This window comes from Papio anubis, chromosome 9 (assembly GCF_008728515.1).
Source record: "Papio anubis isolate 15944 chromosome 9, Panubis1.0, whole genome shotgun sequence".
Classification (NCBI taxonomy): Eukaryota; Metazoa; Chordata; class Mammalia; order Primates; family Cercopithecidae; genus Papio; species Papio anubis.
Genome location: NC_044984.1, coordinates 116,917,063 through 116,943,179, shown reverse-complemented (window position 1 = coordinate 116,943,179; position 26,117 = coordinate 116,917,063). Strand labels below are relative to the sequence as shown.

The 26,117-nt window shown below is 41.6% G+C and overlaps 1 protein-coding gene across 2 annotated transcripts in view; it reads right to left on the bottom strand.

Annotated features, from left to right (window-relative positions):
- The window catches only part of KNTC1 (kinetochore associated 1), a 102,025-nt gene extending 76,019 nt beyond the window's left edge, over window positions 1-26,006 (bottom strand). The window contains exons 1-16 of one of the 2 annotated variants that reach the window (XM_031650855.1): window positions 25,825-26,006; window positions 22,375-22,545; window positions 17,714-17,834; window positions 14,034-14,149; window positions 12,797-12,875; window positions 10,450-10,527; window positions 8,942-8,976; window positions 8,289-8,399; window positions 6,287-6,380; window positions 5,898-5,950; window positions 4,963-5,078; window positions 4,517-4,569; window positions 2,308-2,408; window positions 488-531; window positions 327-392; window positions 155-230 (exon numbers count right to left, since the gene is read on the bottom strand). In XM_031650855.1, coding sequence (XP_031506715.1) covers window positions 155-230; window positions 327-392; window positions 488-531; window positions 2,308-2,408; window positions 4,517-4,569; window positions 4,963-5,078; window positions 5,898-5,950; window positions 6,287-6,380; window positions 8,289-8,399; window positions 8,942-8,976; window positions 10,450-10,527; window positions 12,797-12,875; window positions 14,034-14,149; window positions 17,714-17,834; window positions 22,375-22,503 — 1,272 coding nt within the window. In that variant the 5' untranslated portion in view covers window positions 22,504-22,545; window positions 25,825-26,006. Of the gene's footprint in view, window positions 1-154; window positions 231-326; window positions 393-487; window positions 532-2,307; window positions 2,410-4,516; window positions 4,570-4,962; window positions 5,079-5,897; window positions 5,951-6,286; window positions 6,381-8,288; window positions 8,400-8,941; window positions 8,977-10,449; window positions 10,528-12,796; window positions 12,876-14,033; window positions 14,150-17,713; window positions 17,835-22,374; window positions 22,546-25,824 lie in introns of those variants that run through there. The other variant, XM_031650856.1, reaches the window with a different exon arrangement.
- Between the last annotated feature and the right edge of the window lie 111 nt (window positions 26,007-26,117).

The window sequence follows — 26,117 nt, the reverse complement described above, 5'->3', positions numbered from 1 at the left end:
ACTCTTTCCTCTGAATTTCTAATCAACTTCAGTCATACCTTTATTATAGCCTTAATCACACTAAATTCCAATTATGTATTACATGTCTGTCCCCTCAGCCTCTAGCACATGACGAAATGCTTGTTTGGGAACAAATGAATACATGAATGATTACCTCAACATCCAGTCCAAACTGAATGGCAAAACTCTCAGCTTCAGCAAATCTGTGTTTGTGAAGTAACCGACTCAATCTGATAAGATGGAAAAGAAATTTTGTTAAATGCTTATTAGTCAGGTAATTTAAGTTATTCACTAAAGGGTAAAGCTTAAAAAAAATGAGAAGTTACCTGTTTTCTGGTAAAGCTTCTGTAAGACATCTGAGTACTAACACAGAGACTGAGTCTTCAGACAATCTGGAAAAAAATTTCACTATAAATGCGCTTGTCTTTTAACATTAATATATAAAATTTAATGTAACTATGACTTAACATGCTAAAACATGACCTACTTTGGATCATTTTTGCAAACTCCTTCTAAAAGGTATATGGTATCCTACAATAACAATAAAAACATGATTAAAATTCCAATATAAGAGCAATGCATTTTATAATTACTAGAGTAACTACTGATAATTCAGGCACGAATTATCCATCAAGGGATTTTAAAACAACTGGGTATCCCATAAATATATATACCTACTATGTAGCCACAAAAATTTAAGGAAAAAAAAACAAACACTGGGAAAAAAATGGCTAGGAAAGATAAATCCCATAGACTCAAAATAATATCACACAGGTTACTTACTATTAAGGGAAAAACACTTTACAAATGGAGAAATCTGACAGAACTGCCTTAACCAAATGATCACATTTAAAATCACCCATAACAGGACAAATGGATACCCTGAGCCCCTTAATGTGATGTGGTTAGAAAATAGTGTTACCTGCGCAGTATTCGTGCCAACAAAGCTTAACATTAATCTAATCATGATGAAACAATCAAATCCAAATAGAGAAACATTCTGCAAAACCACAGGGTTGGGACTCTTCAAAAATGTCAATGTCTTAAAAGACAAAAAATGGACCGGATGCAATGGCTCACACGTGTAATCCCAGCACTTTGGGGAGCTGAGTCAAGAAGCTCACTTGAGCTCAGGAGCCTGAGTCTAACCCAGGAAACATAGTGAGACCTCCTCTCTACAAAAAATATACAAATTAGCCAGGTGGTGGTGCACACCTGTAGTCCCAGCTACTCAGGAGGCTGAGGCAGGAGGATCACTTGAGCGCAGGAGTTGGCAGCTGTAGTGAGCTATGATCGAGCAACTGTACTACAACTTGGGCAACAGAGCAAGACCCTGTCTCAACAACAACAAAAACACATAGAGAACTAAATTTGATGAGTGATCCTTGATTAGATCATGAATAAGGAAAAACAAAATAGCTTTAAAGTAATTGGCCCAACTGGTAAAATTTGAACCTAGAAGAGTTTATAATAAATAGTAATGTATTTATGTTACATTTTCTGAGTGTGATAATTGCATTGTAGAAGAAGTCCCTTATTTTTAGAAGATACCTGCTGAAGATTTAGGCATGACAGGTCATGATGTCTATAAGTAACTTCCAAAGTTTGGAAAACTATAGTGTGTATGTAAAAAGAAATTAAACAAACGTGGTAAAATATTTTTTAAAATATGTAAATTAGTTACATAAATATGAAAATTAGTTACATAAATATGTAACAGCAAGTCTCCATCTCCCGTTATCATCTATACCTCCTATAGCGACACAAGAAAGAAGAATAAGCAGATGACTGATTTTTTTTTCTCTCTTTTTTAATATGATGACTAACCTTAGACTATCAAGTAAGTATATTCGAGGATCTCTATTAATAAATATAGCACTTTGGGAGGCCGAGGCGGGCGGATCACGAGGTCAGGAGATCGAGACCATCCTGGCTAACATGGTGAAACCCCGTCTCTACTAAAAATACAAAAAAACTAGCCGGGCGTGGTGGCGGGCGCCTGTAGTCCCAGCTACTCGGAGGCTGAGGCAGGAGAATGGCCTGAACCTGGGAGGCGGAGCTTGCAGTGAGCCGAGAACGCGCCACCGCACTCCAGCCTGGGTGACACAGCGCGAGACTCCGTCTCAAAAAAAATAAAAAAAATAAAAAAAATAAATAAATATAGTTATAAACTTGAAATTTATCCAGGTTTCCACTAGGTTCCACTAATGCTTAGCTTAATTATTAAGGCTTTTAATGATCCCTGATTAGATACTGGATAAAGAAAAAAGTAGTTAAAAGAATAGTTTAAAATGCACATAAACTTACTGTGCTAATTCCTGTTTGGACCAGAGAAGAAACACTAGATACTTCCAAAGAATATAGTATTTCCATTGTAGGTAATGAATAAACCATGAGGTTTTTCATCTAAGAAAAACAGCAGAGCAATTAATTTAGCAGATCAATTTAAACCTGCAAGCACAAAACAGCACTTCACAACTAAGAGCAGATTAAAACACATGGGAGTGGCTGGGCGTGGTGGCTCATGCCTACAATCCCAGCACTTTGGGAGGCCAAGGCAGGCGGATTGCCGGAGCTCTGGAGTTTGAGACCAGCCTGGGCAACACGGTGAAACCCCATCTCTACTAAAATACAAAACATTAGCCGGCTGTGGCAGCGTGCCTCTGTAATCACAGCTACCGGGGAGGCTGAGGCAGGAGAATCTCTGGAACCCAGGAGGCGGAGGTTGTAATAAGCCAAGATTACACCACTGCACTCCAGCCTGGGCGACAGAATGAGACTCCATCTCAAAAAACAAAAAAAAAACCAAAAAAAACACATGGGAGCACTTTGGGAGGCTGAGGCAGGCAGATCACTTGAGGTCAGGAGTTGGAGACCAGCCTAGCCAACATGGTGAAACCCCATCTCTACCAAAAAATACCAAAAAATTTAGCTGGAACGTAGTGGTGCACATCTGTAATCCCAGCTACTTGGGAGGCTGAGGCAGGAGAATTGCTTGAACCCGGGAGGAAGACGTTGCGGTAAGCCGAGATTGCACCACTGCACTCCAGCCTGGGTGAAAGAGTGAGACTGTCTCTAAATAAATAAAAAAATAAATAAAACACACAGTACAAAGCTAAATGCAAAAAATAAGCATTTATAAGTAAGCCTGTTACTGTATGACTTATTTTATTTTACTTTTTTTTGAGATGGAGTTTCGCTCTTGTTGCCCAGGCTGGAGTACAATGGCTCGCTCTCGGCTTACTGCAACCTCCGCCTCCAGGGTTCCAGTGATTCTCCTGTCCCAGCCTCTTGAGTAACTGGAATTATAGGTGCACGCCACCACACCCGGCTAATTTTTTATATTTTTAGTAGAGACTGGGTTTCACCATGTTGTCCAGGCTGGTCTCAAACTCCTGACCTCAAGTGATCCACTCACCTTGGCCTCCCAAAGTGCCGGGATTACAGGTGTGAGCCACCGCACCCAGCTTGTTACTGTATGATTTATTTTTTTTTTTTTTTTTTTTTTTTTTTTGAGACGGAGTCTCGCTCTGTCGCCCGGGCTGGAGTGCAGTGGCCGGATCTCAGCTCACTGCAAGCTCCGCCTCCCGGGTTCACGCCATTCTCCGGCCTCAGCCTCCCGAGTAGCTGGGACTACAGACGCCCGCCACCTCGCCCGGCTAGTTTTTTGTATTTCTTAATAGAGACGGGGTTTCACCATGTTAGCCAGGATGGTCTCGATCTCCTGACCTCGTGATCCGCCCGTCTCGGCCTCCCAAAGTGCTGGGATTACAGGCTTGAGCCACCGCGCCCGGCCTACTGTATGATTTAAATGTCACATATGAAATAATGTTCTACCCCATATTCCAAATATGTTGAATGAAAATCCATACATATACCTGAAGTCCATTCTACAGTTTGTATTTAAGGTGAATATAATTCCTCAGTGCCAGAACTACGTAAGAGTCACTCTAATAAACACTTTCTTGGGCCAGGCGCAGTGGCTCACACCTGTAATCCCAGCACTTTGGGAGGCTGAGGTGGGCAAATCACGAGGTCAGGAGACTGAGACAAGCCTGGTCAAAATGGCGAAACCCTGCCTCTACTAAAAATACAAAAATTAGCTGGGCGTGGTGGCAGGCGCCTGTAATCCCAGCTACTTGGGAGGCTGAAGCAAGAGAACTGTTTGAACCCAGGGGGCGAGGGGTTGCAGTGAGCCGAGATTGTGCCATAGCACTGCAGCCAGGGGGACAGTGCAAGACCCCATCTCAAAAAAATAATAATAATAAAATAAAATAAACACTTTGCTATGGGCATTTTTGGTTCCTGAAGTGCTCCATTTAAAATATGGAGACAAGATTTATAGCTTTTTACTTTAAATGGGGGAAAAAAAAGAGTTCTGCAGGATTATTTCTGATTGTTAGGTTTCGTGTGAACTAAGAGCTAATATGCTGTATTATTTAACATCTACTTTTGTATTCGCTAATGCTTTTTCTGACACATAATATAGACAAGCACGAAATAAAATTTTCCAATACCTTATTAGCTGTAGCTGTCAGAGCTATTAATTTGAGATTTGTAATTCCTTGCCTAAAAGAGAAAAGAAGCTTTAAATAATTCAAGTAAGCTTTTACACAATAAAAACATACATTATCTATCAATTTAAAAAAGTACGCTTTGCCAATTACAAGATATAAACTAAGTTAAAGTAACACTCTTCCGTAAAAAATAAAATGTAATAGACACTGTATTCCATTTCTGCACGTTTATGCCCAGACTGACACAGTTTCTAACACAATCACTTGAAGGTTCCTATTGCCTGTTCCCAGTGAATTTTGCAAACAACAAATTGGTATTTACTCTGTCAGACTGTTTCACAATGTTGCTTAGAACGTAAAACATAATAAATGATCTGAACAAAACCAGACAAGAAACCTGGTGCTAATAGAAGGGAAATGACTACTAGCCATAGCCATAACATACCATGTAACTGACGAAGGAGAATCTGCTTCTGTAGTAAGAAGAAACTCTTCTACGTTAAGAGAGGGCCAGTTCCATACAGGAGTTAAAGTGTAAATATCCCATAAACTCAGCACGTTCTGCAATAGAGACATTTCATTTACATGTCTTTTGTTTTGAGACAGAGTTTCGCTCTTGTCGCCCAGGCTGGAGCAGAATGGTGTGATCTCGGCTCACTGCAACCTCCGCCTCCTGGGTTCAAGTGATTCTCCTGCCTCAGCCTTCCGAGTAGCTGGGATTACTGGCGCCCACCACCAAGCCCGGCTAATTTTTTGTGTTTTTAGTAGAGACGGGGTTTCACCATGCTGGCCAGGCTGGTCTCGAACTCCAGACCTCAGGTGATCTACCCACCTCGGCCTCCCAAAGTGCTGGGATTACAGGCGTGAGCCACCGTGCCTAACCTACATCTCTTAATGATTACAAATTTACATCTCAGGCCAGGCGCAATGGCTCACGTCTGTAATCCCAGCACTTTGGGAGGCCGAGGTAGGTGCATCACCTGAGGTCAGGAATTCGAGACCAGCCTGGCCAGCATGGTGAAACCCCATCTCCACTAAAAATACAAAAAATTAGCCGGGCGTGGTGGTGGGAGCCTGTAATCCCAGATACTCGGGAGGCTGAGGCAGGAGAATTGTTTGAACCCAGGAGGCAGAGGTGGCAGTGAGCCAAGATCGCACCATTGTGCTCCAGCCTGGGCGACAAGAGCGAAACTCTGTTTCAAAAAAAAAAAAATTTACATTTCAGGATCAACTTTTTTTGGTACATATACCGAAATAAACCACAGTACACAAGATAGTAATCCACCCTAGCTAAAACCCTTGTCTTTGTAAATCTGACAACATTTTTGTTGTAAAACATGATATCAAGTAAAAACATTGAAGGAGAAACAAGAAACATACATCAGTATCAAGAACAAAAAGTAGATTGTCTATTAGCTGGAACTTCTTTGCACCTACAAAAGAGAAAATAAGATGTCTAAGGATTTTATTTCAATATTTCATATATCTAAATAGTAAATTAACATATTCACAGAAAGGCAGAACTATATAACTACTAGGTCCTATTTTCTTTTATTTCTGCCTCTATTTCTGTTAGGTGATTACTAAAATGTAAAACTAACAGCTGTAACATGTCAAGAACTGTCCTGTATGTGAACAACCATCAAACTATTCTGGCTTGTTTCAAAGAGTGGTAGGGTTAAATGACCCATATGTCAGCCTAAGTACACTGACATAAAAATTAAAACTCACCAATAATTGTCTAAAATAGTGTCATTAACTTATTTTACCTTTAATAATCTCTGCATCAATAAGGTTCTTAACTGTCATTCCTTTCTTGGAAAAATCTGGTTCCCATTTTGAGAATGCACAATTGCCAGTTCCCTGGAAAAACGAACACAGCACATCAACTGCAAATTTCATTCTTAGACCTGAGCCTTCCTCAAAGTAGAAACATGTAAGTTTTATAGGTTATTAACTTTAAAATATATTTATATATTCTAATTAGGTTTCATCTTCCAGTTCCTCTCTTGATTTCAGAAGAGAATGAAAAAAACAGTGTACTATTGGAATTCATGGTTATTACAACTTTTTTTTTTTTTTTTTTTTACTAATTTGAGACAGGGTCTCACTCCATTGCCCAGGCTGGAGGGCAGTGATCACAGCTCACTGCAGCCTCAAACTCCTGGACTCAAGCGATCCTCCCACCTCAGCCTCCCCAGTAGCTGGGACTACAGGTGAGCATCACCACACCTGGCTAATTTACTATTTGTTGTAGAGACAGGGTCTCCCTATGTTGCTAAGACTGGTCTCAACCTCCTGGGCTCAAGCAATCCTCCCACCTCAGCCTCTCAAAGTGCTGGGATTATAGGCATGAGCCACTATGCCAGCCTTCACACAAATATTTAATGAGCATATTTAGGCAACTAGCACTAAAGACACGCAGTGAACTTTTAAGACCTCTTCCAGGATTATGATTAAAATATAGTCTTTGATAAGTATTTTCATTAAAATACCACAAATAATTGGAAAAAATTTTATAAATATTACTTTTAAATTATTTGAAACCCTGGTGAAATGTTAAATTAGATATGCACAATATGGAAATATGACTGCTTCTTTTCTCTCTTTTTTGTTTCTTCTTTTTTTAGAGACGGGATCTCACTGTGTTGCCAGGCTACAGTGAAGTGGCGTGATCATAGGTGCGATCAGAGCTACTGCAGCCTCATACTCCTGGGCTCAAGCAATTCTTCTGCCTCAGCTTCCCAAGTAGCTGGGACCATAGGTGCATGCCATGGCACGCAGCTGACTACTACTTAATATATAAATTTGGCAAGTAAAAATGTTGTAAATGTTGTAATTATATTGGGTTTTTGCCTAATCTTTGAATATAACATTAGGTGTTTTCCTCCAAAATTCAAAGAAATTATGATCACAGTTATTGGAAGTGGCATACCAATAATGAAACGTTACTTTTTACGTGTAACATGAGATATAAGACATTATACACAAGGTATACATGCCAATGGTTGTGAATGAATTGTGCTTTTCTATGTGCATGCTTGTCCACATTCCCATTTCACTAATAACAAAACTTGCAAGTAGCCTAGCTAACCAAGACTAAGAATAACGTAGAATCACTTAGGAGGCAGAGATTACATCAAAGACACTTTACTCGTTTAGGACCATTCTCTAACACTAAGGTTCTTAACCTGACTTGAATTTCAAGATTCAAGGGATCTGTGAAGCTGGATGGGTAAAAAATTTACATCTTTATTTTCTCTAATCTCCATCTGAAACAGAATTTCTTTCACTTACGAATGTAGGCCACGAAAACCCCAAAAAACAAAAAGCAGTAGAATCAGCAGTCCCTGTGAGTATGTCACCAGTAGTAATTACACTTCCTATTAGAAAAAGTATGATAACCATAATTTTGAAGTAGTGGTGTGTAAATATTTATTTCAAGATAGCTGCAATAATGTGCTGTTTTTCCATCAGTGACAAAGTCACAGGTACTATAACAATGGAATTTTTGGTTTTGTTTTCTGTCGTTTTTGTCTGCTCTCATAATTGAAAAAAAATGCTATACTTCAGGTAAAGATTAGGTAAAGATGCAATATTTTTTCCAAGACAGAAATTTTTTTATTGAGTTATTTTTAATTACCTTAATATTATAATTTCCTTGTTTCGGTTATATGTTACACATTATTTTGCAATTTAACCAAAACAATAACATTTTCGTGAGAAAACGCTTCAGGCAACAAAAAAACAAAACTTTATAAAAACAATTACCCCAATTATCACAGGAACTTCACTTGCTAAATCTCCAGCCACAAGACCGACACAACCGAGAGTATGATAATTTTCAGTAGAAATAAAACTGGACTTGATTTGTCCTTGTAACTGCAAAATTAAAAACAACAAGAATGTCATATATATAATACATATTTATGCTCCACAAAATCACTAAAATCAGTTTATATCAATCAGTTATAAATCTTTTTTTGTGTGTGTGACAGAGTTTTGCTGTTATTGCCCAGGCTGGAGTGCAATGGCACAATCTCGGCTTACGGCAACCTCTGCCTCCCAGGTTCAAGCAATTCCCTGCCTCAGCCTCCCGAGTAGCTGGGAGTACAGGCATGCATCACCACCCCATGGCTAATTTTATGTTTTTTAGTAGAGATGGGGTTTCTCCATGTTGGTCAGACTGGTCTCAAACTCCCGACCTCAGGTGATCCGCCCCCTCGGCCTCCCAAAGTGCTGGGATTACAGGCGTGAGCCACTGCGCCCGGCCTAAATGTATTTTTAAGTAGAAATGTTATTAAAATGTTGTATCATAATAATTTCTAAAATATCAAGAAGTAGACCAATTATATACAGAAACACTACTACATTTACATTAAATGTAATTTTTTTAAGAGGACACTATGGATTTATTTTCTTACCTTTTTTGCTGTACTGAAGTCTACATTCTCAATTGCTGCATTAAAAAAGAAAGCAGGCTAAATGTATAATATTAATCTATAAAACAATACAAGTCACCTCTTTTGTGTCAAGGTGAAATTAAATACAATCTAGTTCAAAGAACACTGGTGAGAATCAAGTTTTGCCCCTGACCAAAATACGCAAACTGTGACATGTTAGATTCAGGGGACCAGCCAGTACCTCTCCATACCTACCCTTACCACCTCTCTTCCTACTAAGGGGATCTTCTCCCTACTCCAACGCTCCTGCACTTCTCACTGTTTGGAATAGCTCTTACTTTTCTAGCTCCATCATTAATCTATGGAAAACAAATCTTCAATCTTGTCATACACCCAAGACCTAGCACAGGCCTGGCAAGTCAATATTTTTAAAATGTCACTTAGGCTGGGTGCAGTGACTCATGCCTATAATCCTAGCACTTTGGGAGGCCGAGACTGGCAGATCACTTGACAAGGAGGAGTTGGAGACCAGCCTGGCCAACATGGTGAAACCTCGCCTCTAGTAAAAATACAAAACTTAGCCAGGTGTGGTTGTGCGCACCTGTAATCCCAGTTACTTGGGAGACTGAGGCACAAGAATCACTTGAACCTGGGAAGTGGAGGTTGCAGTGAGCCGATATTGCACCACTGCACTCGAGTCTAGGCAACAGAGCGAGACTCCATCTCAAAAATAAATAAATAAATAAAAATAATAAAATAAAATAAAATATTATATACCTGTTCCAAATCCATTCCTCAAACACTTTCACTTGGCTCAGAGGGATAAATGGTCCAGACTACTAGCTTAAAACATATTTTACATTATTGTTCTGCACTATATATATTTTTCTTTTGAGACAGAGTTTCTCTCTTGCTGCCCAGACTGGAGTGCTACGGCGTGATCTCAGCTCACCATACCTCTGCCTCCTGGGTTCAAGCAATTCTCCTGCCTCAGCCTCCCGAGTAGCTGGGATTACAGGTGCCTGCCACCCTGCCTGGCTAATTTTGTATTTTTAGTAGAGACAGGGTTTCTCCATGTTGGTCAGGCTGGTCTTGCACTCCCAACCTCAGGTGATCTGCCCGCCTTGGCCTCCCAAAATGCTGGGATTATAGGCATGAGCCACTGCGCCCGCCCTGTTCTGCACTATTAACACTACATAGTCATTTCCATTTCCAGGTTCATTCACCACATTAAAAAGCATTTATTATTGTGCTAGCAAATGTCTTTCCCAACTAAACTGTTGAAGCTTTTCTCCCCAACTAAGCTCCTTGAAGGCCATACCAAAATTACATTTATTCAAATACTGTTCCAGCTCTAATAGAGGAGAATAAGTGTACTCTGAATACTTAAAAGTATGCTCAATTATAACTAAATACAATTAAGATAAAATAAGCTTAAAGAGAGTACTTAAAATTTTACTAATTACTAAATTAATAAAACTACTAAATATTGCTGCAAATCAATAATAAAAATATAATGTATTACTTACCTTGTTGAATTTTTAAAAGCTGAAGGTTTGTAATACAAAAAAATCCACTGTACGTAAGAAGTAGCATATAATAGGTACCTATTGAAATAAAATCAGAATCAGTTTCTTTTTTTTGAGATGGAGTCTCATTCTGCCGCCAGGCTGGAGTGCAGTGGTGCAATCTCGGCTCACTGCAACCTCTGCCTCTAGGGTGCAAGCGATTCTCCTGCCTCAGCCTCCCGAGTAGCTGGGAGTACAGGCGTGCACCACCACGCCCAGCTAATTTTTGTATTTTTAGTAGAGACAGAGTTTCACCATGTTGGCCAGGATGGTCTCAATCTCTTGACTTTGAGATCCACTTGCCTCAGCCTCCCAAAGTGCTGGGATTACAGGTGAAAGCCACTGCACGTGGCCGGGAATCAGTTACTTTAAAAGGCACATGGATATAAAATTTAAACCAGCATCTATTTGAATGTGGCTTTTGAACAAAGAGAGAAAGAAAGAGAGAAAGAGGCGGGGCGCAGTGGCTCACGCCTGTAATGCCAACACTTTGGGAGGCCAAGGCAGGTGGATCATGAGGTCAGGAGCTCAAGACCAGCCTGACCAACATGGTGAAACCCCATCTTTACTAGAAATACAAAAATTAGCTGGGTGTGGGGGTGTGCGCCTGTAGTCCCAGCTACTCAGGAGGCTGAGGCAGGAGAACTGCTTGAACCTGGATGGTGGAGGTTGCAGTGAGCCGAAATTGCACTGCTACATTCCAGCCTGGGCAATAGAGTGGAACTCCATCTCAGAAAAAAAAAAAAAAAAAATTGAGAAAGAGGAAGGAAGGAAGGAAGGAAGGAAGGAAGGAAGGCAGGCAGGCAGGCAGGCAGGCAAGCACACACGCACGCACGCACAAACGGTATCTGGAACTACCTTAAAAATATGTCAATGTGAAGTTTTTTTTTTTTTGAGACAGGGTCTCAATCTATCTCCCAGGCTGGAGTGCAATGGCATGACCACAGCTCACTGCAGCCGCAACCTCCAGGCCCAAGAGATCCTCCCAACTCAGCCTCCTGAGAAGGTGGGACTACACGCACCAACACATCTGGCTAATTTTTTATTTTTTGTAGAGGTGGAGGTCTCTCTATGTTATCCAGGCTGGTTTCAAGCTCCTAGACTCAAGCGATGCTCCCACCTCAGTCTCCTAAAATGCTAGGATTACAGATGTGAGCCACCACACACAGCCTGCTCATTTAAATTATAATAATCAAATACAGTAATGTTACAGATAAAACTTATTTACAAAGAACTAGTAACTTATTCGCAAAAAACATTGTTAACTTCTTTTGAAACTTTTATTAAAATAACAAACTTCATGTGCCAGAAAAAAAAAATCTCAGATATATCAAAATAAATTAAGGCCCAGTTAACATTTGTTGAAGTAAAAATATAATAAATATACTGAAGCCCAGAAACACATTTTAAAAGAATATAATGTCTCCTTGGTAACCTATAGAAATCTCGAAACTGTAGAAATAAGTTTAGAATATTATATTTAGGAAAAGTATATGTTTAAACCTCTAAAAAGAGCTAAAATATAAAAATTGTTTCTTACAATATTAATTGCATTGATAGGAAAAAATGTATAAAAAAATACAGAAAAGGCCGGGCACAGTGGCTCACAGGCGGATCATCTGAGGCGGGCGGATCACCTGAGGTCAGGAGTTCAAGACCAGCCCGGCCAACACGGTGAAACCCCGTCTCTATTAAAAACAAAAAATTAGCCAGGCGTGGTAGCAGGCGCCTGTAATCCCAGCTACTTGGGAGACTGAGGCAGGAGAATCGCTTGAACCCGGGAGGCAGAGGTTTCAGTGAGCTGAGGTCGTGCCATTGCACTCCAGCCTGGGGGACAAGAGGGAGCGACTTCATCTCAAAAAAAAAAAAAAAAAAAAAAAACCAGAAAAAATGTAGATAGCATAACAATGAATTTATATAATTTATTAACCAAAAATTGGAATTTTTGATTAGATATTAGTTAGAAGTCATTCAGGCTGGGTACAGTGGCTCATGCCTGTAATCCCAACACTTTGGGAGGCCCAGGCAGGTGGATCACTCACTTGGGGTCAGGAGCTTGAGACCAGCCTGGCCAACATGGTGAAACTCCATCTCTACTAAAAATACAAAAATCAGCCGGGCGTGGTGGCACACGCCTGTAATCCCAGCTACTCAGGAGACTGAGGCAGGAGACGCTTGAACCCGGGAGCTGGAGGTTGCAGTGAGCTGAGATTGCGCCACTGCACTCCAGCCTGGGAGACAAAGCGAGACTCCATTTAAAAAAAAAAAAAAAAAAAAAAAAGTCATTCAAAAATTCAAGAAAACTTACCTTCATTTGAACCATCCTTCTCAATGACAAGATTCTGGTAAGTCCGCCGATTTTCATCATTAGCTTTCCGAACAAATGCCTAAATGCAAATTAATTTCAAATAATAAAATTAAACACAGAAAACTACAATCAAGGATTTTATTCTTTAAAGTTATCAATTATCATTAGCAATAATTCTGCCTATATTCCAAACATCTTACTTTTAAAATGGAAAACTATTTTGGACAAGCGTACTAAATACCTCTTGTGATTCCTTGAGCCACAAGCTTACTAAACCTGGCCTAAGAAAATTTTTGTTTGACCTGGTGTTAATTTCTATTACGTGAGAGCCAAGAATTTGGGATCCAAGCTATAGTAACACCTTCAAAGCTTAATTTTTCAAAAAACATACTTTTAGTTTAAAATACCGTTCAGTACAGGAAAGAAACTCAATTCTGGCAGGCAAGAGACATTGTAACCAAGACCCCAAAGGCTTCATATGTCTGGGCATTCCCTCCTCTACCTTCCTGCTTCCCTTAACAAGCTGCCTGCTCCTGACTTAGCTGACCAAGCTGAATTCCCAACCACATAAGAACCTAACCGTTCGTCTCCTGGAGTTACTTCTCCCAAAGTTGTTAAAGTGGGACTCCCGCATTCCTAATAAAAACCTGACCATCTTCCAAGGTTAGTAAAGCAGGACTCTAGCACCTGACCAGATCCAGCCAGCTGAGCACAAGACGGACTTCAGCCCTGGCCTTTAACCAAGTATTTCCTCATTTTAACCTAATTATGATACTAAAAATCATACCCAGGGATGGAGATTTAACATGCTAATGAGACATACAACACATGAAAAAGGATGCGATCAATTCACAGGTGCTGAAAGTTCCCTGCCTCTACATGCCTACAAATCACTTTTCTCACCTCAGCTTCCTCAAAACGACAAGAGCTATAAACCCTTCAGGAAGCTAGCACTTGGCATCCCTTTCCCATACGGTGTTCTCTTGAGATTCCTTGAGCCACAAGCCTACTAAACCTTCCCTGGGAAAATTTCTGTTTGACCTGGTGTTAATTTCTATTTACACGAGAGCCAAAAACTCAGGATTCAAGCTGTGGTAACACCTTCAAAGCTTAATTGTTCAAAAAAACATTGTTTTAATTTAAAACACATATTAAGTAATAGTTTGCTGAAGTTTTAGTTGTCTAAGAGATTATTTAGAATTTAAATAATGAAAATTAAAATATAACAAGATCTTACATTAGTGAGTAGTGTTTGTTTTGATGTTACATGAATAAGATGTAGGTTGCCACTTCTCTCGCCAACCAAAAGAAACTTTCCTTCTTGACAAAGGCCAACTACATCCACTTCAGTATCTGAAAATTTCAAATCAAAGTTACAAGCTTCCTTTGAAAATTCTTATTTCCAATACAAAAAAAATACAAATTTTTCTCATTAAAAAGCCAACGATTACTTAAGTTACTTCTAAATACTGCAAAACAGATGTGATGAAAGTAAAAAAGAATGTTGTTGACTTTTATTCAGTCAACAAATATTTTTTGTTTTGTTTTGTTTTTGAGACAGCATCTCGCTCTACTACCCAGGCTGGAGTGGAGTGGTACCACCTCAGTTCACTGCACCCTAGACTTCCTGGGCTCAGTCAGGCAATTCTCCCGCCTCAGCCTCCCAGGTAGCTGGGACCACAGGTACACACTCCTATGGCCAGCTAATTTTTTGTACTTTTTGTAGAGATGGGGTTTTGCCATGTTACCTAGACCGGTCTCGAACTCCTGGGCTCAAGCGATTGTCCATCTCTGCCTCCCAAAGTGCTGAGGTTACAGATGTGAGCCACTGCACGCAGCTGGTCAACAAATATTTATTGAGCACTTACTTTATGCTAAGCATTGTTCTAGGCCTTTTGCATATATCTGAGAACAGTAACAAAAGATTACCACCATCACAAATTTCATATTCTAAGGCAGAAATAGCGGATAAATAACCAGGCGTGGTGGCTCACACCTGTAATCCCAGCACTTTGGGAGGCCGAGGCAGGCAGATCACTTGAGGTCAGGAGTTCGAGACCAGTCTGGCCAACATGGTGAAACCCCAACTCTACTAAAAATATAAAATTAGCTGGGCATGGTGGCATGTGCCTGTAATCCAGGCTACTCGGGAGGCTGAGACAGGAGAATTGCTTGAACCCAGGAGGTGGAGGTTGCAGTGAGCTGAAATCACGCCACTGCACTCCAGCCTAGGCGACAGAGTCACACTGTCCCAAAAAAAAAAAAAAAAAAGGAAATAGCTGATAAACAATTAGCATAATAAACAAACTGTAAGACATGTAAGAAGGTGATAGATGTTCTGGAAAAAAAATGTAGAGCCAGGTAAGAGACCTCAGAAGAACAGTGCGTTTTGCAGTGTTAATTAGAAAGCTCACAGGATACATGAAAGAGGTGAGGAAATTAGCCAAATGGCTAAGATGGAAGAGCATTCAGAGCATTCAGACGGTGGGCACAGCTCGAGGAAAGATCATCGGGTGGGAAGTGCCTGTTGTATTCACGCAAAATCAAGAAGGCCAAGGTAACAGAAAACAAAGCAGAAAGGGAAGGGACAAGAAAAACAGTAAGATGTAACTGGCTTATGAACACAAGTTATTCTGCCACAGTATCTTTCCACAAATGGTTCATCATTACCGCATCCCACTATTTCATAGAAGAAACTGTGAATCTTGTGGACTAATCAGGGTCAATACGTCAAGATTTCATAAAACACAAGTTTATTGCCTCCATGTTGCAATCAAGATATGTTCCAAAATGCATGCGTTCTGTTTCCTTTTCAGTTGTCTAAATTCTTACGTAAAAGTTTCAACAACTATCTGTCTCTTAAAATTTCTACTCAATGGCCGGGTACAGTGGCTCACATCTATAATCCCAGCACTTCGGGAGGCCAAGGTAGGTGGATCATTTGCAGTCAGGAATTTGAGACCAGCCTGGCCAACATGGTGAAACCCGACCCTACTAAAAATACAAAAATTACCAGGCACGGTGGCGGGCACCTGTAATCCCAGCTACTCAGGAGGCTGAGGCAGAAGAATCTCTTGAACCTGGGAGGTGGAAGTTGCAGTGAGCTGAGAGAACACCACTGCACTCCAGCCTGGGCCACAGAGCGAGACTCTGTCTCAGCAAAAAAAAAAAAAAAAAAAAAAAGGCCAGGCACAGTGGCTCACGTCTGTAATCCCAACACTTCAGGAGGTCGAGGCGGGTGGATCACGAGGTCAGGAGTTCAAGACCAGCCTGGCCAACATAGTGAAACCCTGTTTCTACTAAAAATACAAAAAAAAAAAAATTAGCAGGGCGTGGTGATGGGTGCCTATAGTCCCAGATACCTGGGAGGCTGAGGCAGGAGAATTGCTTAAACACTGGAAGAGGAGGTTGCAGTGAGCCAACATCACACCACTGCACTCTGGCCTAGGTGACAGTACGAGACTATATCTCAAAAAAAAAAAATATTTCTACTCAAGAAAGAAAAAACTTTCGGGGCTGGGTGTGGTGGCTCACGCCTATAATCCTAGCACTTTCGGAGGCCGAGGCAGGCAGATCACAAGGTCAGGAGACCGAGACTATCCTGGCTAACACGGTGAAACGCTATCACTACTAAAAAAAAAAATATATATATATATATATACAAAAAATTAGCCAGGCATGATGGCGGGTGCCTATAGTCCCAGGTATTCGGGAGGCTGAGGCAGGGGAATGGCGTGAACCCGGGAGGCAGAGTTTGCAGTGAGCTGAGATTGTGCCACTGCACTCCAGCCTGGGCAACAGAGCGAGATTCCATCTCAAAAAAAAAAAAAAGCTTTCATAATATTCTTGCCTAAGCTCAGTACCATCATTGATTTACCCCTTAATTCACTCTTCTTTGTTTTTGAGACAAGACTCTTACTCTTGTCACTCAGGCTAGAGTACAGTGGCATAATCTTGGCTCACTGCAACCTCTGCCTCCTGGGTTCAAGCAATTCTCCTGCCTCAGACTCCTGAGTAGCTGGGATTACAGGTGTATGCCACCATGCCCAGCTAATTTTTGTTTTTGTTTTTGTTTTGGAGACAGTCTTGCTCTGTCACCCAGACTGGAGTGCAGTGGCATGATCTTGGCTCACTGCAACCTACACCTCCCAGGTTCAAGCAATTCTCCTACCTCAGCCTGTCAAGTAGCTGAAACTACAGATGCACACCAGCACGGCCAGCTAATTTTTGTATATTCGTAGAGAAAACGGGGTCTCACCGTGTTGCCCAGGCTGGTCTCAAACCCCTGAGCTCAGGCAATCTACCCACCTGGGCCTTCCAAAGTACAAAGATTACAGGCGTGATTTTTGTATTTTTAGTAGAAATGGGGTTTCACCATGTTGGCCAGGTTGGTCTTGAACTCCTGACCGCAAGTGATCCAGTGGCCTCAGCCTTCCAAAGTGCTGGGATTACAGGCATAAGCCACCATGTCCGGCTTTAATTCACTCTCAAGTCCACATCTGCATGTACTTGAAGTCTTGTAGCTTGATGAAGAATTAATTCATAAGTATGTTAAAAGATTTTTAGAGAGCTATTCATTCTAAAAATATGCAAATATCCATTAATGATACCGAAATTCTGTACAAGATTCAGGAATTTGAACACAAATGAGCTCGTGTTTTCCATAGTATTCTAACACAAGAAAGCAAACTAAATTGTTGCTTTACATGTGTATTTCCCCTTAGATGTAAAGAGAAGGGATCTCAGTGTCCTTTGACTCTAGTGCCCAGCACAAACAAGGCACTAAGCACTCAAACTTAATTACTTGAAATTGGTCGAATTTGAAACCTTAGAAATAATAAAGAGGAGGCAATCCAGCAGAAATTGGCAGCAGATATTTGACTTCCAATTTATCTTACTTCATTACATTATACTTACCAAAGACAAGATGCAATTGAAGTGATCTACAAATACTGTCAAGCAATATCACTGATTGGTCGGCTACAATAATAAACCCATCACTTAAACTGCATGCCTGTATCTTTGGATTTAATGAGGCCTGTGGGAGAGAAAAGCATGACGAAAATTCAAACATTTTTATACGAGTTTAACAATACTTATCAATAGTATCATCAAATTCCCCAATACCCCACTTTAAAACTTGACAGGCTTTTTTTCTTTGCCCCTCGATCTACTTAATCATCGAGTTTTTCTTTGTATGGTAGATCTTGAATCCATCCAGGATCCTAAGTAGAAAAACAGTTTAGGATGGGCAAGAAGGGCAAGGGATTCTCACGTTCAAGTCCTTGTTTCCTCAGGATTGACTTTATGATGCAGGAGCCAGGCATTAACATAATGAATTAATCAAGATTGGCATGAAGTCTTGGTGTCGTGGATATGCTAGGCAGGGGAATGGTGGTGAACTGTGAACTGGAGGGTCCACACCCCCACAGACATGAAAGAATAGAATCTGCTTCACACCAGCCAGTGGGAAGCCCGGTGGGGATGCAGCACTGGCATGGCCATACCTGCCCATTCATCAACAGAAGCTGGATCTTTATGTGACATGTTCTGATTTTTAAATATTGGCAGCTAAGTCAACATTTTTAAAAACACTAGACAAGCCAAATCAGAGTCTCCAGTATTCAGTTCTGTTGCCGAGAGCTTCCCACACATAGCTGTCTTGAAGCACTTGGAGGGATTAGTGGTTGAGGAAGCTCAGTCCCTTACTAGCTGAGTGATCTTAGGCAAATGTGTCAACTAACTCTCTGTAAAAGGGTAATAATAATAATAATACCAACAAGGTTCACCTGAATAAAGATGAAACGAATTCATGTAAAGGGCTTATAAGAGAGCCTTGCACATAGTATATGCTCAATAAATGTTAACTAGTCCTATTCTTCTCTGACAAAATGCAGCTATTCACCTCATTTTATGACTATTCCAAAAGTCATCTTCTCCAGGTGTAATCCTTGAAAATTCCCCAACATTCTGATCCCTCTTCTACCTTATTTTTTTCTTTACTTTGAGACAGGGTCTCCCTCTGTCGCTCGGCCTGGAATGCAGTGATGCCATCATAACTCACTGCAGCCTTAAACGCCTGGGCTCATGGGATCTTCGTGCCTCCTCCACCCAAGCAGCTGGGACTACACATGCACACCACCACACCTGGCCAATTTATTTATTTATTTATTGTTTTAGAGATGGGGTTTTCACCATGTAGGCAAGGCTGGTCTAGAACTCCTGGACTCAAATGATCCTTCCACTTCAACCACCCAAAATGTCAGGAATACAAGTGTGAGGCACTGCGCCCGGCCTCCTTCTTATCTTTTTACTTGCTTCGTCAACTAGTAAAAGGTTACACGAAGGCACTGCCAACAAGGAATGGCACTAAAATTAGCCAGGCGTGGTGGAGGTCACATGTAATCCCAGCTACTGGGAGGGTAAGGCACGAGAATCACTTGAACCTGAGAGACAGAGGTTGCAGTGAGCCGAGATAACACCACTGCACTCCAGCCTGGGAAACAGAGCAAGACTCCACCTCAAAAAAAAAAAAGAACGGCACTATATCTTCTAGGGATCTGTCCACACACAGTTCTCCCTGCCTAAACTGTTCTCCTTGTTAAGGCCCAAAGCAAGTGTAGTTTATTTTTAATTTTTTATTTTTTTAGAGACGTTTTCTCCCTACGTTGCCCAGGCTGGCCTTGAACTCCTGGGCTCAAGCCATTCTCCTACCTCAGCCTCTGAGTAGCTGGGACTACAGGACATGCCACCACACCGGGCTCACACATAGTTTCTTAAGGAAATGCTCCTTAAACTGCTCAACCCAAAATGAGCTCTCCATCGATTGAATTCCTACTCATTTACTGTCTGTATTGTTCATTTGGCATTTAGCATATACTGACTTGCACAGCTAAATATCTTTTATTGTTTGGGTCCTGTGTGCCTAACTTTAAGGTAAGATCCTAAAAGGAATGAATAAAATGCCATCTTATGTCCAAGTGCCTAATACTGGGCTCAGAACATAGCAGATGTTCAAAACATGTTGATAAGTATATGCCCTGTGCTAATAATAGAATTTTAGTTCCTGACAGAATCCAAGATTCTATACACACACACTATTATTTTTCAACAGCAACCTTGAGGTCAAGAAAGGCCTGAGCCACTTCCATGTTTTAAGGCTCCTGATAATATTAAAAAATAAAGCCCGGGCACGGCGATTCACGCCTGTAATCCCAGAATTTTGGGAGGCTGAGGTGGGTGGATCACAAGGTCAAGAGATGAAGACCATCCTGCCCCACATGGTGAAGCCTTATCTCTACCAAAAATACAAAAATTAGCTGGGCGTGGTGGCTTATGCCTGTATTCCCAGCTACTCAGGAGGCTGAGGCAGAAGAATCACTTGAACCCGGGAGGCGGAGGCTGCAATGAGCTGAGATCACACCACTTGCACTCCAGCCTGGCGACAGAGCAAGACTCTGTCTCAAAAAGAAAAACAAAAAAAAATTAGGTAGGCATGGTGGCAGGCACCTATAATCCCAGCTACTCCAGAAGCTGAGGCAGGAGAATCGCTTGAACTCAGGAGTGGGAGGCTGTAATGAGTCAACATCACGTCACTGTACTCCAGCCTGGGCTACAGAGTGAGAAACTCTCTTAAAAAAAAAAAAAACATACAAATGGCCGGGCGCAGTGGCTCACGCCTGTAATCCCAGCACTTTGGGAGGCTGAGGCGGGCGGATCACAAGGTCAGGAGATCGAGACCATCCTGGCTAACATGGTGAAACCCCGTCTCTACTAAAAATACAAAGATTAGCCAGGCATGGTGGCAGGCACCTGTAGTCCCAGCTACTCGGGCAGCTGAGGCAGGAGAATGGCGTGAACCCAGGAGGCAGAGCTTGCAGTGAGCCGAGATTGCGCCACCACACTCCAACCTGGGCGACAGAGCAAGACTCCATCTCAAACAAACAAACAAACAAACAAACAAAAATACTAAAAAATAGACGTCATTTCCTCATAGAAACTGTGCTTTCAGATGTCTTGAAAGATTCAAAAAATTTTTAAAAATTATGCTGTACTTTAAATTTTTGCCTCTAATAATGCCAAAAAATACAATGAGATTTATTTGTACTACTCATAATTAATGTTTATCCTATATTAGTTATCTTATTGTTGGACTATGCTGCCTTTAATATGATTCATGGTACATTAAAAGCAGTACAACCCAGGAGCAATGGCTCATGCCTTTATCCCAGCACTTTCAGAGGCCAAGGCAGGTGGATCACTTGAGGCCAGGAGTTCAAGACCAGCCTGGGCAACCCCATCTCTACTAAAAATACAAAAATTTTTTGTAGCATGGTGGCACGTGTAATCCCTGCTACTTGGGAAATTGAGACAGGAGAATTTTTTGAACCCAGGAGGCAGAGGTTGCAGTGAGCCGAGCCCAGATCACACCACTGTACTCCAGCCTAGGCAACAGTGTGAGACTCTGTCTCAAAAAAAAAAAAAAAAAAAAGGCAGCACAGTTCAACAGACACAAGCTTAAAGCAGCACAAAGAATGATTTCTTTTTTAAATCCCATCAGCCAGTTTAAAAAAAAAAGTCAAAAGCATAAATTTCATTCTGTTTAGGAATAACATCCCCAGTGGATGCCCTGTCTTTTGCTCTAGGTTTTTTTCTTATTAAGAGAATTATCTGTCAGAATCCATTTGAGTAAAAATAAAAAATTTTTTAATTAAAAAAAGAATTAAATACCAGCCTCCCAAGTAGTTGGGACTACATGTGCGTGCCACCACACCCACCTAATAGTACCTTCTATGCAAGGCAAAGAATAAGGTTTCAGGCATGGAGCAAGAATGGTGCAATTACTAACAGAAGAAAGTTAAAATGTAGAAAGAAATGCATGGATAAACCTCATACTCAGCAGGGTGCTTGAGTCTGGTAGGGAACAGGAGGCACACAGATTCAGGGATGGACCCTCAGAGCCTTTAACTCTATTGGTAACATTTTATTTCCTATGTTAGTGGTAGATATTCTTTGTATGCCGGGCACGGTGGCTCACACCTGTAATCCCAGCACTTTGGGAGGCTGAGGTGGGTGGATTGCTTGAGGCCAGGAGTTCAAGACCAGCCTGGACAATATGGTGAAATCCCATCTCTACAAAAATACAAAAAATTAGCTGAGCATGGTGGCGCACATCTGTAATCTCAGCTACTCGGGAGGCTGAGGCACGAGAATTACTTGAATCTTGGGAGGCAGAGATCGCAGTGAGCCGTGATCATACCACTGCACTCCAGCCTGGGTGACAGAGCAAGACTCTGTCTCAAAAAAAAAAAAAAAAAAAAATGCTCTTCGCGTCAACTTACACATATTTAGTATGCATGAAATATCAAGAGGAACTAAGAATCCTTCAGTCGTGAAAATACTGATCCTAACATGATGCAGAGGGTATTCAGATGTGAATTTCTAGCAATCTGAGATTGAATCTTGATTCCTTGAGGAAGTGCTATATTCATTCACAAAATATTTACTGTGGGCCACTAGGCCTACTAAGCACCCAGTAAAAATTCTGTTAATGAAACAGTCAGTGTAATAATCACTACCTTTTCAGAAGAGATCTTCACTAGCATATCTACTTGATATAAAGCAGTTCCATGTTCTTTTCTTGAACCGACACTCAGGTACCCACTTCCGGTATCATCATTTGTTAGCAGCTCAATATCATTCCACATGTTTCTGAGACTGTCTTCCTGAGTCAAGAACCACTGTCTTTCCTGTAACAACATAAAATTAGACACCATATTATCTTGTTGCATAGAACCCGGTTCCTTGGGAAATGAGAAAGCCTACTCACAAAACAAAAACAAAAGTCTAACATTAACATATACAGACATCCTTGCCTTCTTGTTATTGCTGTGGCCACTAAACACTTTGGGCCAATAACATAAATGGAACTAGAGCTATCATGGTTACCAGAGAACATATTGGTTTATGCACACAGACCAACAATTCTGATCTTACCAATGTATCCTAGAGCTTCCATTACTTTTGTGTGTCTAGTTTGGAATTATACCAAGTTTTCATTAGAAATAAACCTTTAATCAGTATAGCAGCAAACAGTGTAGGTTTAATTGCCAGATTGTCTGGGATATCATAGGATAAGTTTCCAGATGAAGTTCAGAAAAAGTCCATTAATGCTATCATAGTATTTTTTTTTTTTTTTTTTTTTTTTTTGAGACGGAGTCTCGCTCTGTCGCCCAGGCTGGAGTGCAGTGGCGCGATCTCGGCTCACTGCAAGCTCCGCCTCCCGGGTTCACGCCATTCTCCCGCCTCAGCCTCCGAGTAGCTGGGACTACAGGCGCCCACCACCACGCCCGGCTAGTTTTTTTTTTTGTATTTTTAGTAGAGACGGGGTTTCACCATGTTAGCCAGGATGGTCTCGATCTCCTGACCTCGTGATCCACCCGCCTCGGCCTCCCAAAGTGCTGGGATTACAGGCTTGAGCCACCGCGCCCGGCAATGCTATCATAGTATTATTATACAACAAATTAAAATGATTAGGGAAGGAGAAAAAAATGAATTAGGTTTCTGGACCAAAGACTAAGCTTGAAACCTTATGAAGTTTAACCATCTCAAGAAGTAAAGGTTTACATAAACCATATTACCTGGAGTCTGGGTGGGAAAAGAACACTAAGGAGAAAAACAATCCTTGGATCAAGACTGGTAGGGAATGATAATCAAATAATTACAATTGGTTTCATAAGTGCTACTAGAAGTATGTTTTAATATCTATAAAAGGTATAGCACAAGGAAGAAACAATTTCTGACTTGGTGCTCTTTCACAATGACTAGGCAGTTGTCCTTGGGTGATCACTTAATCTTTCTGTTCCTCAATTCTCTAATTTATAAAATAAGAATATACAGGCCAGGCATGGTGGCTCATGCCTGTAATCCCAGAACTTTGGGAGGTTTAGGTGGGTGGATCACCTGAGGTCAGGAGTTTGAGACCAGCCTGGCCAACATGACGAAACCCCCTCTCTACTAAAAATGCAAAAAATTAGCTGGGCGTAGTGGTGTGCGCCTGTAATCCCAGCTACTCAGGAGGCTGAGGCTGGAGAATTGCTTGAACCTGGGAGGCAGAGGTTGCAGTAGGTTGAGATGTGCCACTGCACTCCAGCTTGGGCAACAAGAGTGAAACTCCATCTTGGAAAAAATATATACATATAGTTGGCCCTCCATAGCCATGTGTTCCACATCCCTAGATTCCACCTACAGGCATAGCGCATTTACATTGTTAGGCAAGATAAGTAGTCTAGAGATGATTTAAAGTATACAGGCAGATGTTCCCAGGCTACATGCAAATACTATGTCATTTTATGACAGGGACTTAAGCATCCCAGGGTTTTGGGATCTGTGGGAGGTCCCGGAACCAATCTCCTGTGGATACTAATACCAAGGGACTAACGTAGTTGTACCCACCTGAAGGAGTTTTCTATTTTTTACTTCTGGTTTTTTGAGAGACAAGGGTCTCACTATTTTGCCCTGGCTGGCCTTGATCTCCTGGGCTCAAGCAATCTTTCTGCTTCAGACTCCCAATGTTTTGAGTTTTAAATGTTCACAGAACAATGCTTGGTTGATGGCAAACATTCAATTTTAGGTGTTAGCTAATTTGTTATTAGTGGAAGCAGGTAACATTTGGGCTGAGAATTGAAGATCATAGTTTTATAAATGTTGAAAGAGTTATTCCGGCCGGGCGCGGTGGCTCAAGCCTGTAATCCCAGCACTTTGGGAGGCCGAGACGGGCGGATCACAAGGTCAGGAGATCGAGACCATCCTGGCTAACACAGTGAAACCCTGTCTCTACTAAAAATACAAAAACTTAGCCGGGCGAGGTGGCGGGCGCCTGTAGTCCCAGCTACTCGGGAGGCTGAGGCAGGAGAATGGCGTGAACCCGGGAGGCGGAGCTTGCAGTGAGCTGAGATCCGGCCACTGCACTCCAGCCTGGGCGACAGAGCAAGACTCCGTCTCAAAAAAAAAAAAAAAAAAAAAAAGAAAGAGTTCTTCCTAAGAGCATAAGCAAGGGAACAGAAACAAAACATGTTTGGAGAATAGAGAACAGTTTTAGTGACTGGTGTTTGGGTGGGAGTGAGGAAATGAAGAAGGAGGGACAGGCTGGAATGAATACCTTTATAGGTCTCAATTTCCCACATCTGTGAAATAGAGAAACCGCCCATAACTGCCACATTTACTTGTTCAACAGATGTTTACTGAATACCTATTTACTATGTGCCAGGTACCTTTGTAGGAGCTGGCAGTATAGCTTGAACAAAGCACAAAATGTCTTTGCCATTACGAAGTTTATGTTTTTGCGGGAAAAACGGACAAAAATAAAATAGTTAATACACATCTTGTTACGCTACCTCTACAAAAAAAGCAAATGCACAAATAATTGCAAAAAGTGCTAAATGATTTGAAGAAAACAGTGATTAAATGGATGAGGTGAGGTGTCGCTGAAGGAGGATTTGTTTGGGAAGGGAAGGAGGTGACATCTGAGCTGAGACCTGAATAACAAGAAGTCAAGCACGCAAAACTCAGGCGGAACGTGACGTAGACAGAGGGAACAGAGTGCAAAGGCTCAGAGGCTGGGTAGGAAGTGTTTGATGCTGCTGCCGGGTCAAAGCAAAAGTAGAAGACAGTGAGGGAGAGAGCAGTGGAGCCCAAAAAACCTCGACTTCAAGATTGAATTTTATTCTCAGTACAAGGGATAGAGGGGAACTCAGCAAACGAGTGGCCTGATTTGATAATTTTGAGATCACTCTGGCGGCGGAATGCAGAACAGATTCGCGAACAGGAGAGAATGAGCAAGATGAAACACTTGTCAGTTAGGCTTCCGTACTTAAACGCTCTCCGCTGGACACCGCCGCCCGCAAAAACCGACTCCAACCTCTCTCCTGACGGCGTTAAAGGGAAAAACAGGAACTGAGGAGAGGCTGCAGTTACTTCGTCCTGAACCCACCCCCAGTTCCCTACACAGCGCAACTCCCCGTCCTCACCTGCAATCGAAGAAACTAAAGAGAAACAATCAAGTATGCGGCCCCTCTTCCTGACTCACACAACCGCCTCTAATCTTTAGGTTCCATGCCACAGGTTTAAATTGGCGGGAGAACACTAAACCCAACCCCTTTACGGCGGCCGGACGAGACCAAGATTACTTTAAACTCGAAATAGGACGTTGCCCCACCTTGAGTTCCGCCAGTTTTGTTCTCCCGACTGCGCATTCCTAGGCTGTATTCTTGGCCCCGCCCTCTTCATGGTCCTTACACGCCCCTTTGAAAGAACACCCAAT